We start from the raw sequence: 12,646 nt of genomic DNA on the forward strand, positions 1-12,646 counted from the left end.
TCCGCCAGACCTTTGTGGATAAAATCTAATCAGCTTTTATTTTTCGAAGGAACAAACTTGCATTTCTTCAGCATTTTCCTGGTCTAACGACACTCAAATCAATTTATTGTCAAAGGACATTTGAAGTGTACCACTATTGTGACATGGGAAACTTGGAAGCCATTTTGCACACAGCAAGCTCCCACACACATCAACATGATGATGAGGAGAAAATCTGCTTCAAAAATGTTGGTCAAGCGATAAACCAGAGACCAGGAAGAACTCACCTGCTCTTCAATTATTAATAATAATGATCTTTATTAGTGTCACACGTAGGCTTACATTAACACTGCAATGAAGTTACTGTAAAAATCCTCTAGTCGCCACATTCCGGCGCCTGTTCGGGTACACAGATGGAGAATTCAGAATGTCTAATCCACCTAACAAGCACGTCTTTCGCGACTTGTGGGAGGAAACCGGAGCACCCCGGAGAAAACGCACGCAGACACGGGGAGAACGTGCAGACTCCGCACACAGTGACCCAAGCCGGGAATCGAACCAGAGTCCCTGCCGCTGTTCAGCAACAGTGCTAATCGTTGTGCTACCGTGCCACCCCAATGCTGATGGATCGCACACATCCACCTCAGGGAGGCAGGTTGGGCCTCATTTAATGTGTCATCCAAAGATGGCACCGCCGACAGTGCAGTACCCTCATTAATGTACTGGAGCGTTAGACAAGATCGCGTGCTGAAGTCTCTGGAGTGCATCTTGAACACACAACCTTCTGACTCAGAAGCAAGAATTCTTCCCACTGAGCTGCAACTGACAGCCCTAGTCAAACTTCATTCCCCTGCACTTTCTAGTTTTCTCTCATCGTCACACTAATTCTGATTTTTCTTTCGGGATGCACACAAAGAATGGCCTTTCGAAGGAGGCAGAAAGAATTGCTAGGGCTTATAAATCTGCATTTCAGTTACTGTTGCCACCTTCACGGAAAAGCAACCATGGATGGTTCGGCAAAATTAATTTTTAAGAATTCAAATTGAAAAGCATGAATTCAAGTTACAAAGCTTGAAAGTTCACACAGCACTGGAAAACAATGGAAGCACAAAGAACTATGGCTCATCTCCCCCCACTCCAAACCTGTCACCTGAACAATACTTAATGTATTTATCAGAATGGCAACAGATAATTAACAAAGGTGATACTTACATAATACAAGATTGAAAATCAGCCAATTGCAGAGGAACATGCGACTGACAACTTATCAGAATTAGCAGCCATCTGCTGTACTATGAAATCACAAACAACAATATGCCCATGGGTGCAGTGGGCCAGTGGAGAACACCACAACAGTTGAGCTACGCAGTTGCAGAGTGTCACTGCAACGTCAAGAGTCTTGACAGTTTGAGAATTAAGAGGGGAATGAAGCAAGAATCAGAGGAACAGAAAAATGAAAACCCGCAATGAAACCACATACTGTTCGTCTTTTCTTCCCAACATTTTACAATTCAATCTTTTCCATGTTAATCTCCATCGTTCTGCCGCTTTCTCTATTCCCAAAGGAAAGGGATGAACGAAACAGACGTTTCATCAAGGTTGTGAAGGCTATGTATAGGATTCAGAAAAGTTCCGAGGTGGCTGGGCCAGTGGAAGTTATGGAGTCAAAACTAAATATTTCACTCTAGCGGAGGGAAGGGGAGAATGGTGAACCCCCTATCAGTGGCTGACAGTACAAAAACTCCAGCATGGATAATATATTGAAATTGCAACATCTTGGTCAGCTCAACCCTCCCTCAGTATTGCACTGAATAGCCAACCTAGACAAAGTGCTGAAATGAAGACACAGGGTGGGGAAGGAGAGTTGGAACTCAAAACCTTTTGATACAACCCAACACCAAGATCGGAGATCATCAAAATGCTCAGTGGGTTAACAAGCTAATACTATGCCCAGTAAATGGCAAGACTTTTTTTTTGAATTTAGAGTACTCAATTATTATTTTTTTTTAACAATTAAGGGACAATTTAGCGTGGCCAATCCACCTACCCTGCATACCTTTGGGTTGTGGGGATGAAACCCACGCAGACATTAGGAAAATCTGCAACCTCCACACGCACAGTAACCCAGGGCCGGGATTTGAACCAGGGTCCTCAGCGCCGCAGTCCCAGTGCTAACCACTGCTCCGCATGCCACCCTGTAATGGCAAAACTGACCAAATCTCAAAAGCAGTTTCCAGAAGGGGTCACAAATTCCTTCCGGCAATTGCAATACTGAATGAAAATACTCCCCTAATTCCATATAATTCCTCTATTCCATGTACTGTGATATTTATTTATGGACTGAGGAGCGATCTGCTGAATGGTACAATGTTTCAATCTGCAATCTTTTCAATCTGCAATTTCTTTCGCCTCGCTCTTCTTTGGGTAGGGAGGGAGAGGAGAGACCGCGCGAGCCAGACAATGCACGAGAGAGACAGCGCGTGACAGAGAGCCACACACAACCAATTCCATCATCTCGCCCACACCATCCTATTCTTCCCGTGTCACCCCTCATGAATCTACACACACCTTACAAGACAATGGAACAAAATGCATTTGTGTATTCAGTGGAAACGCATAGGCCAGACTGATTGATTACGGTCCTGGGAAGAGATACCTTTGAGACTTTTAGTACAATTAAATCCATGACAATAAAGAAACTAATGAGGAATGTTTGACCAGGTGGCTTTGAAAGCAGATATCAAGATCATTTACATATACAAGAATAATAAGCTTCCGTTTTACTGTCCAGAAACCGGACAGCAGTTCACACACACCAAGATGGTGGTACATTTCGAATTTAAACTTCCAGCGCACTGTTCGCATCAATGTCAGAAAGGTCATTAAAATTATTTATAACCAAAGGCAACATTACATGTCAAGTACTCTAGGTTGCTGAACACATTTAGTTGTGTCGTATCAGAGACTGCAGGCTCAAATTCGTGTCACCGAGTCTTCAATACTTTGGGCAAACTTCAAGTTTCTTTCCATAGACTCAAGCTAAATCGAAAAAGTAACAGCTGAGCAATCAATTCAGAATTCTCGGATACAAAAGCAAATACTGCAGATGCTGGTAATTTGAAGTAAGAACAGGAAATGTTGAATCTATTCAGGGTCAGGCAGTACCCACGGAGGCCGAAACAGAGTTAACGTTTCATGTCAACGGCCTTTTATCAGAACTGGGAAAAGTTAGAAATGTTAATAGCTTTTATGAAAGTGAAAGATGGGAGAATGGGAAAAAGAGCAGAGGGGGAGAGCTGTGACAGGGTGAAAGAGAGAAGAGATTAAATAATAATTATCATCTTTATTATTGTCACAAGTAGGTTGACATTAACACTGCAATGAAGTTACTGTGAAAATCCCTTGGTCGCCACAATTAGGCTGTTTTATTTGTAAGTGGGATCTGGGCTTCGCTGGGCTGGGTCAGCATTGCCCTTGGCATGAATGTCTTCTTCAGCCATTTCAAAGAGCCAGCCACGTCGCTGTGGGTCTGGAGTCATATGCAGGCCAGACTGGGTAAGGACGGCAGATTTCCTTCCACAATTAATATAATAATCTTTATTGTAACACTGCAATGAAGTTACTGTGAAAAGCCCCTAGTCACCACACTCCGGCACCTGTTCGGGTACACAGAGGGAAAATTCAGAATGTCCAATTCACCTAACAAGCACGTCTTTCGGGACTGTGGGAGGAAATCGGAGCACCCGGAGGAAACCCATGCAGACACAGGTAGAACGTGCAGACACCGCACAAACAGTGGCCCAAGCAGGGAATCGAACCTGGGACCCTGGCGCTGTGAAGCAACAGTGCGAACCAGTGTGCTACCGTGCCACCCATTATGGAAGAGTTGGTGGTGCAAGGCCGAAGGGACTAATAATGGAACCAGAAACAAAAAAAAACATGTCTGGAAGAGGTGTGAATGGCAAAATGATGAATAGCTGCCACCGGAAAGCAAAACGCGCAAAACCAACAAATCAAAAGGAAACTATACGGGGTAGCGATTACTGTGTGAAACTGTTGAATTCAATGTTGAGCGTAAGATTGTTGAATTCAATGTTGAGCGTGAAATTGTTGAATTCAATGTTGAGCGTGAAATTGTTGAATTCAATGTTGAGCGTGACATTGTTGAATTCAATTTTGAGCGTGAAATTGTTGAATTCATTGTTGAGCGTGAAATTGTTGAATTCAATGTTGAGCGTGACATTGTTGAATTCAATGTTGAGTCCAGAGGTCTGTAGCCTGACTAATTGAAAGATCAGGTACGGTTGCTCAAACTTGTATTGAGTTTCATTGGAACACTGCAAGAAGCCAAAGAATGGCGGCAGCGTGAAAGTACATTGGAAAATTAAAATCTCATGTCACCAGAAGCTCAAGGTCAAGTCTGTGTACTGATTAGAAGTGTTCCCAAAAACAGAAGGGGAGAGGATATTGGGAATGATTGAGGAGGAACCAGGGAATGGCCCCTTCAGAATGTTGGAAGGAGAACAAGTGTTTGGTGGTAGGGTCATGTTGGACGTATCAGAAATAATGGAAGGCGATCAGTTGAATATAGAGGCTGGTAGGATGGAAGGTGAGGATAGTTTGATTTCTGGGATATTATTCCAATCCAGAACATCAGGCAGGTTAGACAAAAATGTGGACTACAACACTTCTTCCCTATACTCCGGTACTAGATCTGGGACAGCACAGTGGCATAATGGCTAGCACTGCTGCCTCACAGCATCAATGACCCGGGTTCAAGTCCGGCCTCGGATGACTGTGGAGTTGCACGTTCACCAAGTGACTGCGTGGGTTTCCTCCGGGTGCTCTGGTTTCCTCCCACAGTTCAAAGACTGTGGGTTGGCAATGATGAAATTGGCTCTTGGATGTCCATGGATGTACAGTTTAGGTGAGGTTATGGGGATAGAGTGGAAAATAGGGCTAGATCGGGTGCGCTTTTACAGGGTCGCATGCGGCCCGCCAAAGGTCTTTATGCGGCCCACCAAGATCAAATTTATTTATTTATTTTATTAAAAGGTTAATGGGGGGGGGGGGGGGGGGGGGGGCTGTTGGGTTACTTACTGGTATAGGGTGGATATGTTGACTTGAGTAGGGTGACATTGCTCGGCACAACATCGAGGGCCGATGGGCCTGTTCTGTGCTGTACTGTTCTATGTTCTACATGAGGCGCCCAGAATCATAAACGGGTGAAGTAATTATTTTACTTAATATACTATGCGGCCCTTTAAAATTGTGAATTTCTGAATGTGGCCCTTGCACGGAAAAGTTTGCCCACCCCTGTTCTAGATCAAACCAAATGCCACCAGGACACATAATCTATTGCATCAAACTCTACCCAGACTGCTCTCTCATTTATCAACAGTACAACGATTAGCTATTCATCAAACTGTCCTCTTAGGATTCCAATAGGCTATTGAACTTACTCTTCCTCCTCCCTACATACATCACACATTTTTGATTGAGCATCAGTAGTGAATATTGCGTGTCTATCATCTTGCCAAATAGTGGCTGCTTTGGCAGGTGGATAGATTAGAACAGACAATCTGTTCCCTGGATCATCTAGTCCATCATTATTTTGATGACTCAAAACAATGGCAGTCCAGCGATTAAATGTCCGCTGGAAGTAGAGGAAAACAGAATTTACCCTTAAAATCAGAGCGATGCTGGACCTTGTAAACATTAGCCAGAATAGCAGAGTACTCTGTCGACACTTCAATCTGGTCTTTCAGGTGTTTTACAGACTAACCTATTAGAATAACACTAAACTAAAGATGCAAAATGTCCTTGCGTAATGCCAAAAGATGACTGTCAAAGTCAGAGCAGCTGTGCATATTGCATAGTTACCACAATATTAATAATCAATATTTTGAGGGCTCCAGTAATCCAACAGATGTTGTTGGATAACTTTTGAAATTGCATCACAAAAGCTAAAACTGGTTGTCGCAGGGAAACGGGTTTTCGCTGAAATTGCCGATGGTGTAAGATGCATTACCCCTGTACACAACCCCTGTCTGCATCAACGGGGCCGAGGTGGAAATGGTCGACAGCTTCAAATTCCTAGGTGTGCACATCACCAAAAATCTGTCCTGGTCCACCCACATCGATGCTACCACCAAGAAAGCACAACAGCTCCTAATACTTCCTCAAGAAACTATGGAAATTTGGCATGTCCATATTGATGTACAAACTTTTACAGGTGCACCATAGAAAGCATCCTATCTGGCTGCATCGCAGCCTGGTATGGCAACTGCTCGACCCAAGACCGAAAGAAACTACAGAGAGTCATGAACAGCGCCCAGGCCATCACATGATCGCCTCCCATCCATTGACTCTATCTACACCTCCCGCTGCCTGGGGAAAGCAGGCAGCAGAATCAAAGACCCCTCCCACCCAGCTTATTCACTCTCCAACTTCTTCCATAGGGCAAGAGATACAAAAGTCTGAAAACACGTACAAACAGATTCAAGAACAGCTTCTTCCTCGCTGTTACCAGACTCCTAAACGGCCCTCTTATGGACTGATCTGATTAATACTACACTACTGCACGCGTCACCCGATGCCGGTGTCTAGGTATTTACATTGTGGACCTGGTGTTGCCCTATTATGTTTTTTTTTTCATGTACTAAACGATCTGTTTGAGCTGGTCGCAGAAAAATACTTTTCACTGTACCTCGGTACACGTGACAATAAACAAATCCAATCCAATTACCTTTTAAAAATACATCTATCTCTATAAAATATATACATAACGTTAGATCTCAATGCACCCTTCATTTATATAATCACACTAGGTTTCTATCATGCTTTGTTGATTTTATTTGTGAATTATATAGTACAGCCAGTTTTGACTCGATTGATACAATGGCCACTGTTTTGGGTGCATACACAAGGAAAGACCATTCAACCCTTTAACCTGGTCTACCATTCAGTGATATGTGGCCGATCTGTATCCTAACTCCATTCACCTACCGTGGCTGAATATCTCTCACTATCCTTATCTAGGAAATAATTGAGCTACCATTTATGGCTTTTGGTGGAGCAAGTCCTACACCACCGATATGCTGGAGGAGACGAGTAAGCGCTGGAGAGACCATAGACTGGGGGGACTTGTGAGGACATTGAATTTTGGGGAGATTCACCGTGAAGCAGATTGGAGATATGTGGGCGTAGACATATATTGTTTGGCTTTGTGTATATTATCCACTATTTAGCTTTTTTGTGCTAAAGTGGAATTTTTTGTGGGGTTTTGCCCTCTCAGCATTGGGAGCACTGTTGGAGAGGCATTAAAGTGTGGGGGTGATGGTGGGCAGAGGTTATGGATATATATATTTCTTTTAAATAAATTTTATTCAGATTTTCACAAAATATCAATAACAGAAAATATTAACAATTAAGAAACAACCCAACCCACCGAAACGACCCCCGGGCTGCTGCTGGCCTCTTTTTTTTCCCTACCGTTCTGCCAGGAAATCCAGGAAAGGCTGCCACCACCTGCAAAACCCCTGTACTGATCCTCTCAGGGCAAATTTCACCCTCTGCAATTTGATGAACCCCGCCATATCGTTGATCCAGGCCTCCACGCTTGGGGGCCTCGCATCCTTCCACTGAAGAAGAATCCTCCACCGGGCTACTAGGGACGCAAAGGCCAGAACACCGGCCTCTTTCGCCTCCTGCACTCCCGGCTCCACTGCAACCCCAAATATTGCGGGTCCCCAGCCTGGCTTGACCCCTGGATCCTACCACCCTCGACACCGTGCTTGCTACCCCCTTCCAAAATTCCCCCAGCGCTGGGCATGCCCAGAACATATGGGCATGGTTCGCTGGGCTCCCCGAGCACCTAGTACACCTGTCTTCGCCCCCAAAGAACCTACTCATCCTCGTCCCGGTCATATGAGCCCTATGTAGCACCTTGAACTGTATGAGGCTAAGCCTCGCACATGAAGAGAAGGAGTTCACTCTTTCCAGAGCATCCGCCCACGTCCCCTCCTCAATCTCCTCACCCAGCTCCTATTCCCATTTACCCTTCAGCTCCTCCACCGAGGCCTCGTCTACCTCCTGCATCACTTGGTAGATATCCGAAATCCTGCCCCCTCCAACCCACACCCCCGAAAGCACCCTGTCCTGGACCCCACCACCTGCCGCGTGGCAAACGCCCTTACCTGCATATACCTAAAAATGTTCCCCGGGGGGAGCCCGAAATTCTCCTCTAACTCACCTAGGCTCACAAACTTCCCATCTACAAACAGGTCCCTCAACCTCCTAACACCTTCCCTGTGCCAACTCAGGAACCCGCCATCGATTCTCCCTGGAACAAACTGGTGGTTCCCCCGTATCGGGGACCCCATCGAGACCCCCACCTCCCCCCTGTGCCGTCTCCATTGCCCCCAAAATTTGAGGATAGCCGCCACCACCGGGCTCGTGGTATACCTCGTTGGAGGGAGCGGCCACGGCGCCGTTACAAGCGCCTCCAAGCTCGTGTCCACACAGGACGCCATCTCCATCCTCTTCCATGCTGCCCCTTCCCCGTCCATTACCCACTTATGCACCATCGCTGTGTTGGCAGCCCAATAGTACCCACAGAGGTTGGGCAGCGCCAGCCCCCCCCTATCCCTGCCCCGTTCCAAAAATACCCTTCTCACCCTCGGGGTCCCGTGCGCCCATACAAATCCCGTAATACTCCTGTTGACCCTCCTAAAAAAGGCCTTCAGGATAAGGATGGGGGAGGCACTGGAACAGGAACAAAAACCTCGGGAGCACCATCATCTTGACTGACTGCACCCTGCCCGCCAGCGACAACATGTCCCATCTTTTAAACTCCTCCTCCATTTGCTCCACCAGCCTTGTAAGGTTAAGTTTGTGTAGGGCCCCCCAGCTCGTGGCTACCTGGACTCCCAGTTACCTAAAGCTCCTCCCCACCCTTTTTAGTGGGAGCCTACCAATCCCCTCCTCCTGGTCCCCCGGGTGCACGATGAACAGCTCGCTCTTACCCAGGTTGAGCTTATACCCTGAGAAGTCCCCAAAGTCCCTGATAATCTTCATCACCTCCGGCATTCCCCCGAGGTTATGGATACATAACGGTGAGTGGGAGGTTTGCCGGGTGCACCCATGGTGCTGGTGAATATATATGTCCCCAATTGGGACAATGCAGATTTCATGAAGAGGGTGCTGGTGGAGGTCTCGGACTTGGACACACACCAGCTGATTATTTGGGGTGGCTTCAATACGATTCTTGATCCTATGGTGGATCGGTCGTGTCCAAAGTTTCTGAAGGTGTCAGTGATGGCGAGAGAGTTGTTGGGGTTATGGAGTGGATGAGAGGGTTGGGCCTGTAGAGGTTTGGTAGGCCGAGGGCAAAGGAATTTTCTTTTACTTTGGGAAGTGCACCAGATGTATTCCCGGATCGATATTTTTGTCCTGGATAGAAATTGCTGGCAGGGATTGTTGGGACGGAATATTTGGCAAATGTGTTGGATCACGCATCGCACCTGATGGACCTTCATGTGAAAAGGGGGGTTCCCAGCGCCGCAGTGGAGATTGGATGTGGGGTTGTTGGTCCATAAAGTGGTCTGTGAAAAGATTGGGGTGGCTATATGCAACAATTTGAAGCACAATAAGAGTGATGAAGTCTCGCTGTGGGAAGTCAGGGGAGAATTTATTTCAACCAGGGCGCACAGGGAGAACGTGGAGCGGGAAGAAAGACAAAGATTGGTGGAGGCCATTCTGGAGGTGGACCCGAGGTAGCTGGCGCCGCCGCAGAAGGGGTTGCTGAAGGAGAGGCAGAAGCCCCAAATGGAGTTTGAGTTGATGTCTACGTGGAAGGCGGTGGGGCAACTGCTGTGGGCCAATGTATGAGTATTGGGGAAAATCCAGCAGGATGCTTACGCAGCAACAGAGATGGGTGGATGAAAGATTCAGGGGTGTGAGGTGATCACTGGGGCAGTGGAAGTGAATGGGGTACTTGAAGCCTTTTATCAGGGACTGTATAGTTCAGAGCCTCCGGTGGGGAATGAGGGCGTGAGGAAGTTTTTTGATAGCCTGGATGCCCCAGTTGGTTTGTGGGGTGGGGTTGGGGGAAAGAGAGAGACAGAGATTTAGATGAGGGAACAAAATGTAATATCTCCAAATTTGCAGATGATTTAAAGCTGGGTGGGAGGGTGAGCTGTGAGGAGGATGTAGAGATGCTTCTGTGTGGTTTGGACAAGTTGAGTGAGTGGGCAAGTGCATGGCGGATGTAGTATAATGTGGATCAATGCGGGGTCATATACTTTGGTGGCAAAAACAGGAGGGCAGATTATCTGAATGGCTATAGATTGAGAAAAGGGATTGTGCAACGAGATTTGGGCGTCCTTGTACACCAGTCAATGAAAGAGCAGGTACAGTAGACAGCAAGGAAGGCAAATGGTGCGTTGGCCTTCATAGAGAGAGGCTTAGACTACAGGAGCAGGGATGTCTTGCTGTAATTATAACGGGCCTTGGTAAGACCACACCTGGGATAGTGTGCAGTTTTGGTCTCCTTATTGGAGGAAGGAGGTTCTTGCTATAGAGTGCAGGGAAGATTTAATTCCTGGGATGGCGGGACTGAAGTATGAGTCAGTTAGGATATATTTGCTGGGGGGGGGGGGGATTTCATAGAAACCTATAAAATTCTAACAGGACTAGACACAGTAGATGCAGGAAGGATGTTCCCGATGGTTTGGGGGGGGGGGGGGGGGGGGCAGTTGAGGCCAAAACATTGTACGCTTTCGAGGAGTTAGATATATCTCGAGGCTGAAGGGATCAAAGGATTTGGGGGGGGGGGGGGGAAGAGAGAGAGAGAGAGAGAGAGAAACAGGACTGGATTATGGAGTTGGATGATCAGCCATGATCAGAATGAATGATGGAGCAGGCTCGAAGGGCTAAATGGCCTCCTCCTGCTCCTATTTTCTATACACGGTATTCATTACTAACGCTCAGTCACAAATGTGTCAACTGTCTACTTCACATGCTCTTTAAAGTTATTTCTGTTCTGTATTAGACATTCTACAATTAACAACACTACTCAATCCAGAATCCATTGTCTGAAATCTTCATGTTACTACTGCTAAACAGCGTATTTGACTTCTTCAGTTCTCTGCCCGAAGGCAGGTCTGAACCACATTGCGCCACCTCCATCACAGGTAGGGCAAGTAGGCAGGTCCCTAATCCACCCCAGGCACCAAACTGACCCACAGCAGCCAACCAGCCAACTGAGTTATGTTTGGTGGTGGAAAAGGCTCCAATTTTCCCTCTAATAGATGGCCGCTTTACCACCTGCCATGGCATGTGTCAGACGGATTTACAAGTTGATACTCAACCCGAGTGGCCGCATTATGGTCACACCTTCCTTGGCCATCAAGGCCTGGAGTGGGACTTGAACCTGGAACTTCTAGCTCAGAGGTTGGGGGGGTGCGGTGGGTTGTGAAAACCCACTGCACCGAAAGAATGCATGCATTTTCAACTACAAACACGGAAAGGTCAAGGTATGCGAATACGCAGTCTCGGCTCCAAACAACTCAGCTAGTAAATGCACTAGCCAGGAGGAACAGAGTCAGCAGGTTTAGGAAAGTCCCAGGCTCGATGAACAGAATGTGTTAGGCTAGCTGCTCCCCACTGAACCACCAGTGGGAATATGGTAATCAGAGCCTCCACGTCCTCAGATTAGAGCAGTTTCCACTGCCAATTGTTACCCAGTAATCCTGCTGCAAAATGCAAGGGCACAAAACACCCAACTCTCATTAAAACATCAAAGGACAACTATTTTAATTATCATAAATTTCATAAGATTGAGGCCCAAGTTGGGTGAACTGACTCACCAGCATCATTGGCTTCTCCCTCGAGTATGTGGATGTCAGTGCAGTCGGCCAGCGAATGCTCTAAGCAGATCTGAAGGAAGCGAGCCTGGGTCCGACTGACCCTCTTCAGCAGAGATAATAGGGCCACCGTTTGCTCACATTCATTCCACCCTTTAAACCACCCAGCTAGCACGCCAACTTGATCCCGAAACATCATGATCGCAAGCCTGCACGATTATCTGTCCCTCTTTCCCTCGAGCTCCAGAACGACAGAAGAGCGTCACATGTTTTCAGCCTGGGTGGCAAGATTATCGACTTTGCAAGAGCCGGTGTCTTTTCTGTCCAAACATTTTGGGGTGATACAATATCTCCTTTCCCTTTTCCTCCACCAACACCCCCCTCCCCCCCCCCCCCCCCCCCCCCACACCCCCCCAGATACAGCAGTCCAGGAGAAACACTGTCAACTGAATGGGAGAAACAACACCAAGCAACTTCTGACAATCGGTTATTAAAAGCTCAGAACTTGCTCATTTTCCTTTCTTCTTGTAGTTCGGGTTTCATGTCGTCACTGTTGAAAACAAAACAAGAAAATTATTAAAATATGAATATACAAAATACACATTTCCTAAGAAGTCCTTTGAGCTAGTTTTCTACAATTCACTTTAATCCCATCTTCTTGCCCACAGAGTGTACTGTGCACCCCACTCTTGGGTCCCTGCCGAAACTGGTCTGAATAAGCCATGTAGCAATAAATTGAGAATTACTCGTTTCCTAAAGTGTTGCAACTAAAATTGGAAACCAACAAAGTGAGAACATTT

The 12,646-nt window shown here is 46.6% G+C and overlaps 1 protein-coding gene across 2 annotated transcripts in view; it reads right to left on the minus strand.

Moving 5' to 3' along the window:
- LOC119957835 (protein Smaug homolog 1) overlaps positions 1–12,231 on the minus strand; it is a 72,242-nt gene extending 60,011 nt beyond the window's left edge. For both annotated transcript variants that reach the window (XM_038785976.1, XM_038785974.1), the window contains exon 1: positions 11,850–12,231. In XM_038785976.1, the coding sequence (XP_038641904.1) occupies positions 11,850–12,045 (196 nt within the window). In that variant the 5' untranslated portion in view covers positions 12,046–12,231. The remainder of the gene's footprint in view (positions 1–11,849) is intronic.
- Between the last annotated feature and the right edge of the window lie 415 nt (positions 12,232–12,646).

This window comes from Scyliorhinus canicula, chromosome 27 (assembly GCF_902713615.1).
Source record: "Scyliorhinus canicula chromosome 27, sScyCan1.1, whole genome shotgun sequence".
Taxonomy (NCBI): Eukaryota; Metazoa; Chordata; class Chondrichthyes; order Carcharhiniformes; family Scyliorhinidae; genus Scyliorhinus; species Scyliorhinus canicula.